The sequence below is a fragment of the Bombina bombina genome, chromosome 6 (genome assembly GCF_027579735.1).
Source record: "Bombina bombina isolate aBomBom1 chromosome 6, aBomBom1.pri, whole genome shotgun sequence".
NCBI classification, from domain to species: Eukaryota; Metazoa; Chordata; class Amphibia; order Anura; family Bombinatoridae; genus Bombina; species Bombina bombina.
In genome coordinates this window covers 1,041,051,844-1,041,069,649 of record NC_069504.1, presented here as the reverse complement: position 1 = coordinate 1,041,069,649, position 17,806 = coordinate 1,041,051,844, and the positions used below count along the sequence as shown (strand labels likewise).

The following is a 17,806-nucleotide window of genomic DNA, read 5'->3' as shown; positions in this document are numbered from 1 at the left end:
TTATCAGTGTTGCTTTTTTGATGGACTAAATAATTAAATGTTAAAGGCAAATAAAACCCCACATTTTTGTAATTCCATTAATGTAAAATTTTAAACTACTTCCCAACTTATATTACATTTGCTTTGTTCTGCAAGGGACATGAAACACACAATTGTTTTCATCATTCATATAGAGCATACAATTTTTTTAAAACTACTCCAATTTACTTCTATTATCTAGTTTGCCTCATTCTCTTGGTATAATTTTTTTGAAGGAGCAGTAATGCACTACTGGGTGCCTAGCTGAAAGCAAATGAAACAAGGCATATGTATGTGTAGCCACCAATCGGCTGCTCCTGAATCTACCTAGGTATAATTTTCAACCAAGAACAAAACTGGATACTAGAAAGTTATTTAAAATTACATGCTCTGATTCATGAAAGAGGGGGGAAAACAAATGTCTGTCATTTGCCAAAGGAGCAGCAATGCACTACTGGGAGGTAGCTGAACACATTGAGCACAAACTTATCTGCAGCTACCAATCAGCAGCCAGCTCGGAGTAATTCATTTCTGCTCCTAAGTCTACCTTGGTATGATTTTCAATAATAGATTCCACTAGAACAAAGTTTACATGATTAGAATTAAACTAAAGTTTGTTTAAATTCTGTCTGAATCATGAAATAAACTTTGGGTTTCTTAAAACGCCTTATGAAGGCTCTGGCTCTTGAATGGCATTTTCATAAAAATTAAATGTTGGCACAAAGTGTGTAAATGCTGAAGTAATTTCCTTAAAGGGACTTATTTGCATAAAGTTCCTAACTTAAAGGGACAGTTTTTTTATTTTTTTTTATTTATACGAGTAAGCAATTTACTTAGATGACCTATTTGCCATTTTCTTGCATTCTTAATATAAATTGTCCATTTCCAAGCCATCTTCAATTATGCAATCCTATGACCAGCAATATCGGCAGTGCACATCCTGTGCGCACTTGCAATGTTAATTTTCAGGCATCACTGTAAAAGGCTTTTGCCGGCGTCAGCGTAACTTTCTCACATTGCTTGTATGGGAGTGCTCAAAACTGATATTAATATTTAAATTGCTCATTGGTAATTGCTTTGTGATAGGAGGCACGCACAAAAGGAGGGCTGTCCCTGAAAAACAAACGATAACATAAACTGATTAAAAATTTACTCAGTATGAAACTTTGCATAAGTTACGTTATTTAACTAACTGTATGGGATAAGCATTGTTTTGTGGATGTTTATACTGCCTTTCATGGTCCTTTAACATAGATGAGGTTGAAAGACAGTCCATGGACTTCAACCTATGCAGATCCTACTTATTTTACAATAAAAAAGATGCCTAGTCAACATATTCTACTCAAATTAGAAGCTGACCTATTTAATACAATAGATCACATCCCTGTATTCTGTCTCTAGCCCGAATGTATCTTAAATATATATTTTTTTTTTTTCACTGCCTCTTTAGTCAATGAGTTCCACAATGTGATTGCATTTACATTGCTGGCGATTATCCTTTCCTCTAGTTTTAAGTGTCGGCTCTTGTCACAAACCATTGCCTTGGAATAGACATAGCTTCTGCCCACTCTATATAGGCCTTCATGATGTTTGTATAAAATCACCACCTCAAACACTTTGGTGGGGGGGGGGGAAATCATGTGTAATCCTAAAATGTACAAGTTCTGTGGTAACTTAAAGGGACAGTACTATAAAATTTGGTTTATCCCTTTAATGTGTTTCCATTTTTTTTTTTTTTTTTTAATAACCAGCTGCGGAGTATAAAATGTATGAGATTTGCTTTTTAAGGTTTATTTGTGTATATGAATTGGCTGATATTGTCTTTTTTTTTTAAGCCACAACTTAATAAAATGGGTTGAGCTTGTAGGTATAATCAGATCGTATTACTTTATCATTGTGCACATATAACTGCTTTATCTTCTGTCCATAAGCCAATCACTAATACTTGGAGAGAACAATGGAAAATTTATATTACCTCATCTCTTCTATACCCCACTGGGAGTGTAATTTATTCTACTTGCTGTATTAACAGTTTGGCCTTAAGGCCAAAAACTTTAAGAGTAGGCAGGGATACCACAGGCTAAACAATTTCAAATGGAAATACTTCATTGGGAACATATTAAAGGGGAGACATGTTTTTGAGTAAACTGCCCCTTTAAAAATATTTATAGTGGTTCAGTCAGTGTGTGTGAGGGGGGGCTCATGCTGAAATAAACTAAGAATTGACATACAGTGGATATAAAATGTCTACACACCCCTGTTAAAATGTCATGTTTCTGTGATGTAAAAAATGAGACTAAGACAAATCATTGCAGAACTTTTCCCACCTTTTTAATGTGACCTATAAACTGTACAACTTGATTGAAAAACAAACAAACTTCTAGGTGGAGGGAAGTAAAAATAAAAATTAAAATATGGTTGCTTAAGTGTGCACACCCTTTTATAACTGGGGATGTAGATGTGTTTAGAATTGAGCAATCTCATTCAAAATCATGTTAAATAGGAGTCAGTACACACCTGTCATCATTTAAAGTGCCTCTGATTAACCCCAAATAAAGTTCAGCTGTTCTAGTAGGTCTTTCCTGACCTTTTCTTAGTTGCAACCTACAGCAAAAGCCATGGTTCGCAGAGCTTCCAAAGCATCAGAGGGATCTCATTTTTAAAAGGTATCAGTCAGGAGAAGGGTACAAAATAATTTCCAAGGCATTAGCTATACCATGGAACACAGTGAATACTGTCATCAAGTGGAGAAAATATGGCACAACAGTGACATTTCTAAGAACTGGATATCCCTCAAATTGATGAGAACCGGTCTGGGAGGCTGCCAAGAGGCCTACAGCACCATTAAAGGAGCTGCAGGAATATCTGGCAAGTACTGGCTGTGTGGTGTATGACAAACGCCCGTATTCTTCATATGTCTGGGACATGAGGTAGAGGGGCAAGACGGAAGCCTTTGTTTATGAAAAAACATCCAAGCCCAGCTATATTTTGCAAAAAGACATCTGAAGTCTCCCAAAAGTATGTCGCAAAAGGTGTTCTGGCTTGATGAAACTAAGATTAAACTTTTTTGGCCATGATTCCAAAAGATGTTCGGCGCAAAAACACTGCATATAACCAAAAGAACACCATACACACAGTGAAGCATTTTGGTGGCAGCATCATGCTTTGGGTCTGTTTTTCTTCAGCTGGAACTGGGGCCTTAGTCAAGGTAGAGGGAATTATGAACAGTTCCAAATACCAGTCAATATTGGCACAAAACCTTCAGGCTTCTGCTAGAAAGCTGAAAATGAAGAGGAACTTCATCTTTCATCATGACAACTCCCCAAAGCATACTTCCAAATCAAAGGAATGGCTTCACCAGAAGATTAGTATTTTTTTTTTTTTTTTTTTTTTTGGAATGGCCAAGCCAGAGCCCAGACCTGAATCCAATAGAAAATCTGTGGGGTGATCTTAAGTGGGCTGTGCAAAAGAGATGCCCTCACAATCTGACAGATCTCAAGTGTTTTTGCAAAGAGTGGGCAAATCTTGAAAAGTTAAGATGTGCCATGCTGAAAAACTCATACCCAAAAAGACTGTGCTGTAATAAAATAAAATGGGGTGCTTCAACAAAGTATTTTAAGGGTTTGCACACTTATGCAACCATATTTTAGCTTTTTATTTCTACTTCCCTCCATCTAAAAGATTTTAGTTTTTTTTTTTTAATTGAGTTGTACAGTTTATCGGTCATATTAAAGGTGGAAAAAGTTCTGTAATTTATCTTTGTCATTTTTTTACATCGCAGAAACATGACATTTTAACAGGGGTGTGTAGACTTTATATATCCACTATGTATTGAAAATGCAGAGATATGGAGAAATTACTTCTCAATTAGTAATACCATCACCCAGGGCAACTGTTTGCAATTCTCTATTTGTATTTTTTAGTCTAGAAGATCAGATGGAACAGAGCTGTCTCTATTTCTGGAACTTCTTGGAAGGCAGTGACAAAACTGTAGCTGGAACAACTTGTAAGTAGTATAAAACTGTTTAATATATTAAGTCTCTCATGCCCAGTCTTTTCACCTGACGCCTATGTTGGTGTATGCCTTTTGTATGATCTGTACCCTATCAGATGCGCATAAGGTTGTCACCCTTCCAACATGGCTGGTATTTAAAGTTCATAAATGTAGAAGTATAAATTTCACTATGGCAGGGTCATAAATATTCTTTAAGCTAATCTAAAAATCACTTTTAAAGTCGGTTCTAGCAACTTTAGTTTGAGATGTGCTGTAAAATTTTATGCTGAGCATGGCCAGTAGCTTATATATATTTTTTTTTTTTTTTTTAACGCTCCAATTCGTATTACGGATAGCACTGTTAAAATTGAATTTGTTTAAACTCGTGGTAATTTACGCTCCCCATGTTTTCTATGGGTAGAGTAGAGCAGTAATATGCTTTTTGTTAAAAGTAAATGCCCATCAGTAAGCAGAAATAACATTTGTATCTGAAGCAGGACTGAATTCCACCTGAGTACAAGCAGAAATAAATTTTTACCAGCTCTATTCCCTGCAAAGGCTCTGTTTTAACCTTTCACTCTCTCCTGTGTGGTCTCAGCATGCAGACCCCATGGCTAAAACTTTCACCTGCGGTCCCAGTCAGTACAAACAGGGCCCCCTATGATTGGGGAGAGTCTGGTAACCCTGTTTAAATAAAATCTTGGAGGCTCCTGCTGCTGGGATACATGGTACTGTCTGAAAATGAGTCAGAGCACCCATTTTAAAGAGACTTCTGGAGGGCTCTTCAACTCCTGACCAAAACCACCCACCTTGATAATTGCATGATCATGGTTGATTACTTATTTGGGTAGGTAAGGTCTGTCAGAGTAGGCAGCGGTCTTCTACACACAGGCACCAGCACTATGCTGCCAAAAAGATCAAGGAATCTGGACGGGTCACTACTTACAGTTGGTTGACACAGGCTGCACTTCCCACTTTCCCGCTACTAAACATGCGGGCGTGGCGCTGCATGTGTCTAGGAGGAGTCAGGACCAGCATTCATTTGTCGTACTCCTCCCTCCCCACCACAAAATGGGTGGCAGACACTGCAGGGCCAGTCACAGACACCAGTGTCTGTGTACGGACACCTTGCCTATCCCTGATGAGCAGTGCTGAGGTCATGAACTTTTACTGTGATCTCATGAGATTTCATAGCAAACTTCCTTTAAACTGAATAGGGAAATAAAATGAGTGCACGTGAGCTCGCTCCTTCCAGTGTCCCGGGACAGACATACTGATATGCTGCTTAGAAGTCCTTTACAATGGGATGTGGCTACTGAGAAACTTTTGAGGTAAAATCTTTCTTTTTTTACATAGATGTTCAGGTGATATTTTCCAGTCGGCTTTTTACAGCTATGCTGCATCACTTTCAAGTGTTTAAACATTTGGGTATTATGGCCCTTTAGCACTAAAGCCCAAGATGGTACTCGCTGATGGCGGTCTTCATCTTCCTGAGATGGGGCCACACTTTCAGATATCCAGTATATTTTACTTAGCCCTTCACTTAACCAAACAAATTGGTTTGTAAATCATAAGGGTCACACATCCAGTAATCCATAAAGATCCTTTACTCTTTTCTTAAAGGGGCATTATAGTAAATTACACTCCCTCCTATGAGGACATAACTATTTTATAACTTTTTTTTTTTTTTTCCCTTCTCCCCTCTCCAGATAAATACTTAAAAGAATTGGCAGCCAGACTGCTAGATTGTGGCTATTTTGAAAATGTACCTGACCCCCCATGTGAGAAACCAAAAACAAAGACTTCTCTGCATGATCTACTGAAGAGTAACGCAAATGAAAAACTGAAGTTGGATATTAAAGAGCCAGGTGCAAATATTTATTCATTCCCTATAAAATGAAGTCTTTAATATATATATATATATATATATATATATATATATATATATATATATATATATATATATATATATATATATATATATATATATATATATATATATATATATATATATATATATATTTTATTTATTTTTGTTTAGGAGCTGACAAGACTGATGAAATTTCAAAATGAAACATTCATATTTGTGCATGCATTCCAATGTACTTTGAAAAGCATACCTAGGCAAGAACAGCAATGCACTACTTATGAGCCAGCTGCTGATTGGCTGCACATATGTTTATTCACTGACTCACTCAATGTGCTCAGCTAGCTCCCAATAGTACATTGCTATTCAACAAAGTATGCCAAGAGAATGGTGAATTTTCTAATAGAAGTAAATTAGAAATAAGTTGAAAAATTATATGCTCTATCTGGATCCTGAAATAATTTTTTTTTTTTTTTTTTTTTTTTTTTTTTTAAATACTAGTTTACGCTTTAACCATTGGCATGTAACACATGGTCAGGCCTGCTCTTTGGGCAGGGCAAGAGGGACAGCTGCTCAGGGCCCCATGGTTTGGGGGGGGGGCCCGTGCTTTCAGGGGTGACTGTATGAGAAGGTGCAATGTATATCCTTGTTTCTGGTATCAGGAGATATAAATATATATTGTTTTTTATATAGGTAATGTTGGGACAGGGGTGCGCCATACAGTGGGAGGGGGAATAAGAGTGTTGGGCCCTGCAAATTTGTTTGCTCAGAGCTTGCAAATACTAAGGGTGTTCCTGCCATGTCCCATGAAAAACCCCAAATTGATCTATGTAACTGGTTTTCAAACCTGTCTTCAGGGCTTAACAGGGCACATTTGAGGATATCTGAACTGGAGCGCAGGTGACATAATCAGCCGATTAGTAAAGTTATTTTACCTGCTCTCATGCAAGGTAATCCTGAAAATCTGACCTGTTGGGGTGGCCTGAGGACAGGTTTGATTACCAGTGACCTCTATAATCTGCTGTATGAGACAATGCATTCTAGAGGTTAGGTTTCCCTCAATTTGCTTTTCAAATAAGAACTTACTAAGCATCAACCGTAGTATAACATGCTTCATAAAGAGTACATGCATAGCGCAAGTGTCGGCTTTAAAAAGATCAGATTTACATAAATATGGCTGGAAAGCAAGATGCAAACATGCTCGATAAAACATTGTTACAGCAAGGAATGCATGGCTTGACATCTATATGAACTGATACGTATTACAGAACAGTCAGTTCATATTATGCATTCTGCGGCACAAGAGTATTTAACTTGACAGGACCAACGTTTGGGGAAAAGTGTAGCTTGCTAACCGTGTGAATAACAGGTTTGGTTAATCGAACAATTTATTTTCTAGAGCCATCTGTGGATTATGTAAAGCCCATCGTTCACCCTCAAGAGGTAAGATTGCAATTCTTAATTTGACCTTTTTAGTACATTTATATCTGCACAGATAACTGCCTAGCACAATAAATGAAACAAAGCTTTGCTTAAAGGTGCATATTTGTAGGTAGCCTTGTTAGAAGCAGAGACAGTTATCAGTAAGATAAATACCAAGTCAAATTTCTGCACAATATAGAAGCATAGCACACAAGTCCTAATTAGGGCCTATGTTTTCTGTGATCTACCTTGTTTCTGGTCTGTTTAGAGACACACCTTGGTCCTGCCTCAGCAGCAGTGTACCTTTAAGAATTTGCAGCCCCAACCTCATTTTTCCCATAGAACTAGCACCCATTATTTTAGTCTATAAAAATAAGATTATTCCACTTACAAATTGTGGATGCATAACAAAGGTAAAGGTGATCACTTATCACGTGACTACCACAAACCAGTATATGGCATACAGCGAAGAATCTAATGCTTTGTAAAGGGAGTGGGAGGTTTCCTATTAGATGTGCCATGGCTTTGGAATTCTTATCACTTATAAAATCATGAATTCTTAGATAAAGTAAACTTACAAAGTCAATTTTGTCAAATCTCAGCTTCCTATCAGGCAATATTTAACAAAACCAGAAGCCAAAAAGCCTACTGAGGTTCCTAAGCCACTGGAGACAAACTATACTAAAAGTGAAGTTCTAAAACCCTGGAGTGTGACTACTGAGGTTCCTAAGCCACTGGAGACAAACTATACTAAAAGTGAAGTTCTAAAACCCTGGAGTGTGACGACTGACCTGGAGCTGCAAGACCAGAAGAGATGGCCTTCCTCACCTGTTATGGTGATGCCCAAACTATGGCATGCTGCTCAAACTCCTCCGCCTACTCAAAGTATTCAACCTGTACCAAATCCTCAGACTGTACCAAATCCTCAGATTGCTAAAAGTATTCACCCTGTACCAAATCCTCTGACTGCTAAAAGTATTCAGCCTGCAAAAAAACTTCAAGCTGCACAGCCTGAACCAAAGGAGGTAGATTTTTCATACATTTAAATGTCTAAACTGTATAGTTTAAACTTTTAGCACTGTGCATAAGAAAGCAGTGATCTGAATAAAGATCTTCCAAAACATTCATACAATTAGCTTAAAGGGCCATTATACACTTTTTTTTTTATTTTTTTCTTTGCATAAATGTTTTGTAGATCTATTTGTAACACCCATAAAGTCGTGTGGTGTGTAGTTTTTTTTTTTTTTTTTTTTTAAAATGTATAATTTCTTATTTTTAAAGAACATTGCTCTGATTTTCAGACTCCTAACCAAGCCCCAAAGTTTTATTTGAATACCGTCGGCTACCTTCTCCAGCTTGCTCCTTTTTGTGTAAAGGGTCTTTTCATATGCAAAAGGAGGGGGGGGGGTGTCTTATTTTCCACTTGCAGTGGGCTTTCCAACTACCTTTTCAACAGAGATAAACTGAAAGCTTCTAAGTACGTTTTTAAACCATTTTATACTGGATTTTTATATCAGTATCTGCATCTTATTCTTTATAGTCGTGTCTATTACATGCAGTTATATGAAAATGAGTGTATACTGTCCCTTTAAGTAATTGTGTTTTTTTTTTCACTTATGCTTTGGCATTAATGGGATAGCAAATGTAAAAAATGTTAAATCTGCACGTTGTGCAGAATTATGTAATGTTATTTTAGCAACGGCTTTAAAAAATCTAAATATTTTAGATTTTACCTTTGTTACTTACCAGGCTCTTCTGATAATGTATTTTTTTCAAAAGTGGTTTGCGGGTGCGATGTTTAATCACAGTGCGCCCAATAGTGCTATTTAACTGAATGTAGCTCGCTCCCGGTAGCGTGTTAAATTCGGCGCACTGATTAGACATCGCAACCGTGAAGCGCTTTTGAAAGACCTGATCAGAAGAGCCTGGAGAGGAGACGGGTGCAGAAGTGCAACTTTCAGGGGTAAAATCTTTTGGGTTTTTATCTGTTGCTAACATTATTTTTTTTTTTTTTAATTTTTTTTTTTTTTTTTTTACTACCATATTAAGGATAAATATAATAAATATTTATAAAGCAAGATGAAGCTGTTCTGATTACAATACATAACATTATGACCATCTATGTTAAGGTTTAGAATATTCTAAAGGTTAATGCCTCCTTTGGTCCCAAAGAAAAATGCATTTTCTTGGTTTATTAAAGAAATTTTGGACAAAAAACTAATACAAATAAGCCTTAAACTGCAACAGACTTTCATTAGGCCATTAGAAAACCAATCTGTTTGAAATTTCAAATTTTTGGGTGATGAAATATTGCCCCTGGTAACAGTAGAAAATGCATTTTAACTGAATGTAGCTTATCTATGTGAATAAGATGCATGGATATATTTTTATCAAATATATATACTTACTATATATAGGTAATTAAGGGATAGAAAACGCGTTTCCTGATGTGATTATATATATTTTTTTTTTTAGAGACGTGAACGTATGACAAAGCATCCTGTGGAAATAAAGTCAATGAACACAAAGGTAACTAAAATACTAATCTTTATACAGTAAAATTGTGGTTTATTTTTTTTATAAAGAAACAAAGCATTGGAGCGCAGTTCAAATGTTTTGCAAGACGTTTCTAAGGTGCTTTGCTCTTTAATATTGTTGGGTATCACTTAAAGTATTTAAATGCATTTTTGAAGGTTTATGTACAGCATAGAACTTGTCAGGCCTGCCTTATGAGTATTAATTTATTAAATAGGATTTGAAGGTTCCTATTGTTATAAACAAGCATCCTGTGAAGAAACAAGAGGTCCTGTCATCTGGCGAAAACAGACCGTTGCGCACTGTACCAAGCACTCCTCCGGTCAGTTTATAGTAACGCATTGCTGCTTTTTATTTTAGATTTGGTCAGTAAAGAATGATCTGGCTGTTAATTTCTAAATATTTTTGTTTAAGAATCATAGGATACTTCCTCAGTCAGCTGCAGAATTCAGCTCTTCTCCAACTCTTCCAAAGGATCCAGAGCTGCGAAAACAAATGCTTAAAGACCTTATTGATCAGATAAAGGGCACTTGTAACTTCATGCAGGTAACCAGTAATTGTAGCCTCCTTCCATTTAACAGGTTCCCACTCTTAAAACCTGTTTTACATTTTGGACCCCAGGACTACCAGGAGCAGTTAAAGACAATGGGTTCAACATTTGTTACCTGTGCTGAATACTGTTAGAATGTAAAATGCAAATCCATAATTTAAAATAAAAACAAATCAATGGTTTTCGTCACTTATGGATTTGATCAAATCCATATTTTTTTTTAAAAAAAAAAAACCCTTTTTAATGTTCTGATATTGTGCATAGTGTACATAGTTTGCCCTACATATTGTAAACTGTACACGCACCTCAGAACATGCTGTACAAAGCTATTATGACCAACTGTAATGCCATAGAATCTCCTGAAAACAAGAGTACAGCATTCACAGGTGTGAAGTTGTAAAGTCCCCATAGCCCAGGATTCCCAATTTCTCTACTCAATTTAGCAAATTGATGTTTTAACAGGATGTTAAATCATATTTCTCCAACATAGGTGTCCGGTCCACGGCATCATCCTTACTTGTGGGATATTCTCCTCCCCAACAGGAAATGGCAAAGAGCCCAGCAAAGCTGGTCATATGATCCCTCCTAGGCTCCGCCTACCCCAGTCATTCTCTTTGCCGTTGCACAGGCAACATCTCCACGGAGATGGCTAAGTTTTTTGGTGTTTAAATGTAGTTTTATTCTTCAATCAAGTGTTTGTTATTTTAAAATGGTGCTGGTATGTACTATTTACTCTGAAACAGAAAAGAGAAGAAGATTTCTGTTTGTAAGAGGAAGATGATTTTAGCAAACGTTACTAAAATCGATTGCTGTTTCCACACAGGACTGTTGAGATGAAGTAACTTCAGTTGGGGGAAGCAGTTGGCAGACTTTTCTGCCTGAGGTTTGACTGGCCACATTTCTAACAAGACTTTGTAATGCTGGAAGGCTGTCATTTTCCCTATGGGGACCGGTAAGCCATTTTCTTTAAGTAAAAGAATAAAGGCTTTATAAGGGCTTAAAAAACTGGTAGACATTTTTCTGGGCTAAAACGATTACTTTGCTAAGCATATTTGTCAGATTATAGCTCTTTATAGTTATTATAATCTTGGGGATTGTTGTTAAACGGCAGGCACTGTATGGACACCTTTTTCAGATGGGGGGCCTTCTCTAGTCATAGGCAGAGCCTCATTTTCGCGCCACTAATGCGCAGTTGTTTTTGGAAGGCAAGGCATGCAGATGCATGTGTGAGGAGCTAAGATCCACTGAAAAAGCTTATAGAAGGCGTCATTTGGTATCGTATTCCCCTCTGGGCTTGGTTGGGTCTCAGCAAAGCAGATTCCTGGGACTGTATAGGGGTTAAATGTAAAAACGGCTCCGGTTCCGTTATTTTAAGGGTTAAAGCTTTCAAATTTGGTGTGCAATACTTTTAAGGCTTTAAGACACTGGTGAAATTTTGGTGAATTTTGAACAATTGCTTCATGCTTTTTCGCATATTCAGTAATAAAGTGTGTTCTGTTTAAAATTTAAAGTGACAGTAACGGTTTTATTTTAAAACGTTTTTTGTGCTTTGACAAGTTTAAGCCTGTTTAACATGTCTGAACCATCAGATAAACGATGTTCTATATGTATGAAAGCCAATGTGTCTCCCCATTTAAATATATGTGATAATTGTGACATGGTGTCCAAACAAAGTAGGGACAATGATGCCACAGATAATAATAGTGCCCAAGATGATTCTTCAGATGAGGGGAGTAAGCATGGTACTGCATCACCCCCTTCTGTGTCTACACCAGTTTTGCCCACTCAAGAGGCCCCTAGTACATCTAGTGCGCCAATACTTATTACTATGCAACAATTAACGGCTGTTATGGATAATTCTATTGCAAATATTTTATCTAAAATGCCTACTTATCAAAGAGAGCGCGATTGCTCTGTTTTAAACACTGAAAAGCAAGAGGACGCTGATAACGTTTCTGACATACCCTCACACCAATCTGAAGGGGCCAGGAGGGAGGTTTTGTCTGAGGGAGAAATTTCGGATTCAGGAAAAATTTCTCAACAAGCTGAACCTGATGTTGTAACATTTAAATTTAAATTAGAACATCTCCGCGCACTGCTTAAGGAGGTATTATCTACTCTGGATGATTGTGACAATTTGGTCATTCCAGAGAAATTATGTAAGATGGACAAGTTCCTAGAGGTTCCGGTGCCCCCCGAGGTTTTTCCTATACCCAAGCGGGTGGCGGACATAGTAAACAAGGAATGGGAAAGGCCCGGCATACCTTTTGTTCCTCCCCCTATATTTAAGAAATTATTTCCTATAGTCGACCCCAGAAAGGACTTATGGCAGACAGTCCCTAAGGTCGAGGGGGCGGTCTCTACTCTAAACAAACGCACTACTATTCCCATAGAAGATAGTTGTGCTTTTAAAGATCCTATGGATAAAAAATTAGAGGGTTTGCTTAAAAAGATGTTTGTTCAGCAAGGTTACCTTCTACAACCAATTTCATGCATTGTTCCTGTCACTACGGCAGCGTGTTTCTGGTTCGAAGAACTAGAAAAGTCGCTCAATAAAGAATCTTCGTATGAGGAGGTTATGGACAGAGTTCATGCACTTAAATTGGCTAACTCTTTTATTCTAGATGCCACTTTGCGATTAGCGGCAAAAAATTCAGGGTTTGCTATCGTGGCGCGCAGAGCGCTCTGGCTAAAGTCTTGGTCAGCGGATGTGTCTTCCAAGACGAAATTGCTTAACATCCCTTTCAAGGGCAAAACACTGTTTGGTCCTGATTTGAAAGAGATTATTTCAGACATCACCGGAGGAAAGGGCCACGCCCTTCCTCAGGATAGGTCTTTTAAGGCTAGAAATAAGCCTAATTTTCGTCCCTTTCGCAGAAACGGACCAGCCTCTACATCCTCTAAGCAAGAGGGTAATACTTCTCAACCCAAACCAGCCTGGAGACCGATGCAAGGCTGGAACAAGGGTAAACAGGCCAAGAAGCCTGCCACTGCTACCAAAACAGCATGAAGGGATGGCCCCTGATCCGGGACCGAATCTGGTGGGGGGCAGACTTTCTCTCTTTCCTCAGGCCTGGGCTAGAGATGTTCAGGATCCTTGGGCACTAGAAATAGTTTCTCAAGGCTATCTCCTGGAATTCAAGGAACTACCCCCAAGGGGAAGGTTCCACAGGTCTCAATTATCTTCAAACCAAATAAAGACAGGCATTCTTACATTGTGTAGAAGACCTGTTAAAGATGGGAGTAATTCATCCAGTTCCAATAAGAGAACAAGGGATGGGGTTTTACTCCAACCTGTTCATAGTTCCCAAAAAAGAGGGAACATTCAGACCAATTCTAGATCTCAAGATCCTAAACAAATTTCTCAGGGTTCCATCGTTCAAAATGGAAACCATTCGAACGATCCTTCCTACCATCCAGGAAGGTCAATTTATGACCACGGTGGATTTAAAGGATGCGTACCTACATATTCCTATCCACAAGGAACATCATCAGTTCCTAAGGTTGGCTTTTCTGGACAAGCATTACCAGTTTGTGGCACTTCCATTCGGATTAGCCACTGCTCCGAGAATTTTCACAAAGGTACTAGGGTCCCTTCTAGCGGTTCTAAGACCAAGGGGCATTGCAGTAGTACCGTACTTGGACGACATCCTGATTCAAGCGTCGTCTCTGTCAAAAGCAAAGGCTCATATGGACATCGTCCTAGCCTTTCTCAGATCTCACGGATGGAAAGTGAACATAGAAAAAAGTTCTCTGTCCCCGTCAACAAGAGTTCCCTTCTTGGGAACAATAATAGATTCCTTAGAAATGAGGATTTTTCTGACAGAGGTCAGAAAATCAAAGCTTCTAAGCTCTTGTCAAGTTCTTCATTCTGTTCTTCGTCCTTCCATAGCGCAGTGCATGGAAGTAATAGGATTGATGGTTGCAGCAATGGACATAGTTCCTTTTGCACGAATTCATCTAAGACCATTACAACTGTGCATGCTCAGACAGTGGAATGGGGATTATACAGACTTGTCTCAGACGATTCAAGTAGATCAAAGGACCAGAGATTCACTCCGTTGGTGGCTAATCCTGGACAACCTGTCACAGGGATTGAGCTTCCGCAGACCAGAGTGGGTCATTGTCACGACCGACGCCAGTCTGGTGGGCTGGGGCACGGTCTGGGAACCCCTGAAAGCTCAGGGTCTATGGTCTCAGGAAGAATCTCTTCTCCCGATAAACATTCTGGAACGGAGAGCGATATTCAATGCTCTCAAAGCTTGGCCTCATCTAGCAAGGGCCAAATTCATAAGGTTTCAATCAGACAACATGACGACAGTCGCATATATCAACCATCAGGGGGGAACAAGAAGGAGTTCCCTGGCAATGGAGGAAGTGACCAAGATAATTCAATGGGCGGAGGATCACTCCTGCCACTTGTCTGCAATCCACATCCCAGGAGTGGAAAATTGGGAAGCGGATTTTCTGAGTCGTCAGACATTCCATCCGGGGGAGTGGGAACTCCACCCGGAAATCTTTGCCCAAATAACTCAATTATGGGGCATTCCAGACATGGATCTGATGGCGTCTCGTCAGAACTTCAAGGTTCCTTGCTACGGGTCCAGATCCAGGGATCCCAAGGCGACTCTAGTAGATGCACTAGTAGCACCTTGGACCTTCAACCTAGCTTATGTATTCCCACCGTTTCCTCTCATTCCCAGGCTGGTAGCCAGGATCAACCAGGAGAGGGCTTCGGTGATCTTGATAGCTCCTGCGTGGCCACGCAGGACTTGGTATGCAGACCTGGTGAATATGTCATCGGCTCCACCATGGAAGCTACCTTTTGAGACAGGACCTTCTTGTTCAAGGTCCATTCGAACATCCGAATCTGGTTTCTCTCCAACTGACTGCTTGGAGATTGAACGCTTGATTTTATCAAAGCGTGGGTTTTCAGATTCTGTAATAGATACTCTGATTCAGGCTAGAAAGCCTGTAACTAGAAAAATTTACCATAAGATATGGAAAAAATATATCTGTTGGTGTGAATCTAAAGGATTCCCATGGAACAAGATAAAAATTCCTAGGATTTTATCCTTTCTACAAGAAGGTTTGGAGAAGGGATTATCTGCAAGTTCTCTGAAGGGACAGATTTCTGCGTTATCTGTTTTACTTCACAAAAGGCTGGCAGCTGTGCCAGACGTTCAAGCGTTTGTTCAGGCTCTGGTTAGAATCAAGCCTGTTTACAGACCTTTGACTCCTCCCTGGAGTCTTAATCTAGTTCTTTCAGTTCTTCAAGGGGTTCCGTTTGAACCCTTACATTCCGTAGATATTAAGTTACTATCTTGGAAAGTTTTGTTTTTGGTTGCAATTTCTTCTGCTAGAAGAGTTTCTGAGTTATCTGCTCTGCAGTGTTCTCCGCCCTATCTGGTGTTCCATGCAGATAAGGTGGTTTTGCGTACTAAGCCTGGTTTTCTTCCTAAGGTTGTTTCCAACAAGAATATTAACCAGGAGATAGTTGTACCTTCTTTGTGCCCGAATCCAGTTTCAAAGAAGGAACGTTTGTTACACAATTTGGACTTAGTCCATGCTCTAAAATTCTATTTAGAGGCCACTAAAGATTTCAGACAAACTTCTTCTTTGTTGTTTATTCTGGTAAAAGGAGAGGTCAAAAAGCAACTTCTACCTCTTTCTTTTTGGCTTAAAAGCATTATCAGTTTGGCTTATGAGACTGCCGGACGGCAGCCTCCTGAAAGAATCACAGCTCACTCCACTAGGGCTGTGGCTTCCACATGGGCCTTCAAGAACGAGGCTTCTGTTGACCAGATATGTAAGGCAGCGACTTGGTCTTCACTGCACACTTTTGCCAAATTTTACAAATTTGATACTTTTGCTTCTTCAGAGGCTATTTTTGGGAGAGAGGTTTTGCAAGCCGTGGTGCCTTCCATTTAGGTGACCTGATTTGCTCCCTCCCTTCATCCGTGTCCTAAAGCTTTGGTATTGGTTCCCACAAGTAAGGATGACGCCGTGGACCGGACACACCTATGTTGGAGAAAACAGAATTTATGCTTACTTGATAAATTACTTTCTCCAACGGTGTGTCCGGTCCACGGCCCGCCCTGGTTTTCTTAATCGGGTCTGATGAATTATTTTCTCTAACTACAGTCACCACGGTATCATGATTTCTCCTATGCATATTTCCTCCTGTACGTCGGTCGAATGACTGGGGTAGGCGGAGCCTAGGAGGGATCATATGACCAGCTTTGCTGGGCTCTTTGCCATTTCCTGTTGGGGAGGAGAATATCCCACAAGTAAGGATGACGCCGTGGACCGGACACACCGTTGGAGAAAGTAATTTATGAGGTAAGCATAAATTCTGTTTTCCATCTTAAAATGAGGAGAGTCCACAGCTTCATTCCTTACTTGTAGGAATACAGAACCTAGCCACCAGGAGGTGGCAAAGACACCCCAGCCAAAGGCTTAAATACCTCCCTCATCCGCCAGTCATTCTTTGCCTTCCATCACAGGAGGATGGCAGAGAAGTGTCGGAAGATTATGGAGTAGTCTCTTATGTAGGGTATTACTCTTCGAGATGGGACTGGAGTTTTAAGTAATCCTGTCAGCCTCTCAGTGAGAGCATGGATGAAAGTTAAAGTCCGGAGATGCAGGGAGAGTCTTTCTGCGAAGCCACCCCGACTCATTAACAGCTCCTTAAGCAATCTGCGTTTTTTTGCTGCCTGCTTTCTACTACTCAAGTCCATGTCAGAGGCGATGCTACATCACTGTCAAACTTGAAGCCGTGTTGCTGTTCCACAGCATAGATTCTGGTAAGATAGTTTCTTTCTTTTTAGACACAATGAGTCCACGGATCAACATCCTTACTTGTGCGACTTCACCTCCTGGTCAGCAAAGAGCACCACAGCAGATCTGCTATATATAGCTCCTCCCTTCCCTCTCACTCCAGTTATTCTCTTTGCCTACGTTAGTGATAGTAAGAGGTAAAGTTAGGTGTTAGATTAGACTCTTCAATCAAGAGTTTATTATTTTTATAGTAGTACAAGATTGTGCTGCTTTGTTCTAGGGTGTAGCCGTAGTCCAGATCAGTCTCTTCAGTAGAGCTTTTGGTGGCTTTAAAGCAATGGGAACTGGTGGGACATTCTCACTGCGCCTCCCATACGTTTATGCTGCCCTAATCCTGATAGCCTAAGCAAAGTTAACTCAGGCTTCATCATTTTCCACAGGGCTATGGGAGGGAGAGGACCTCTTAAACCTGCTGGACTGTCTTGCTGTTGGACAGCTTTAAGGTAAGTGCTGACTTTTTTTTCTTCTGGAGCTAACAGAAAAATGACAGAGAAAAGTGGGCACTTTAAATGAAGGCATTCACATAAGGCTCAGAGGCTGGTACGCTTTATGTTGGGACATGACACTTTATGTTAGATTT

General features: G+C 39.4%; 1 protein-coding gene across 2 annotated transcripts in view; it reads left to right on the top strand.

Moving 5' to 3' along the window:
* Positions 1-17,806, top strand: part of CAPRIN2 (caprin family member 2) — a 211,670-nt gene that overhangs the window by 10,101 nt on the left and 183,763 nt on the right. For both annotated transcript variants that reach the window (XM_053718796.1, XM_053718795.1), the window contains exons 5-11: positions 3,942-4,024; positions 5,722-5,880; positions 7,279-7,322; positions 7,904-8,326; positions 9,777-9,830; positions 10,054-10,158; positions 10,251-10,382. In XM_053718796.1, coding sequence (XP_053574771.1) covers positions 3,942-4,024; positions 5,722-5,880; positions 7,279-7,322; positions 7,904-8,326; positions 9,777-9,830; positions 10,054-10,158; positions 10,251-10,382 — 1,000 coding nt within the window. The remainder of the gene's footprint in view (positions 1-3,941; positions 4,025-5,721; positions 5,881-7,278; positions 7,323-7,903; positions 8,327-9,776; positions 9,831-10,053; positions 10,159-10,250; positions 10,383-17,806) is intronic.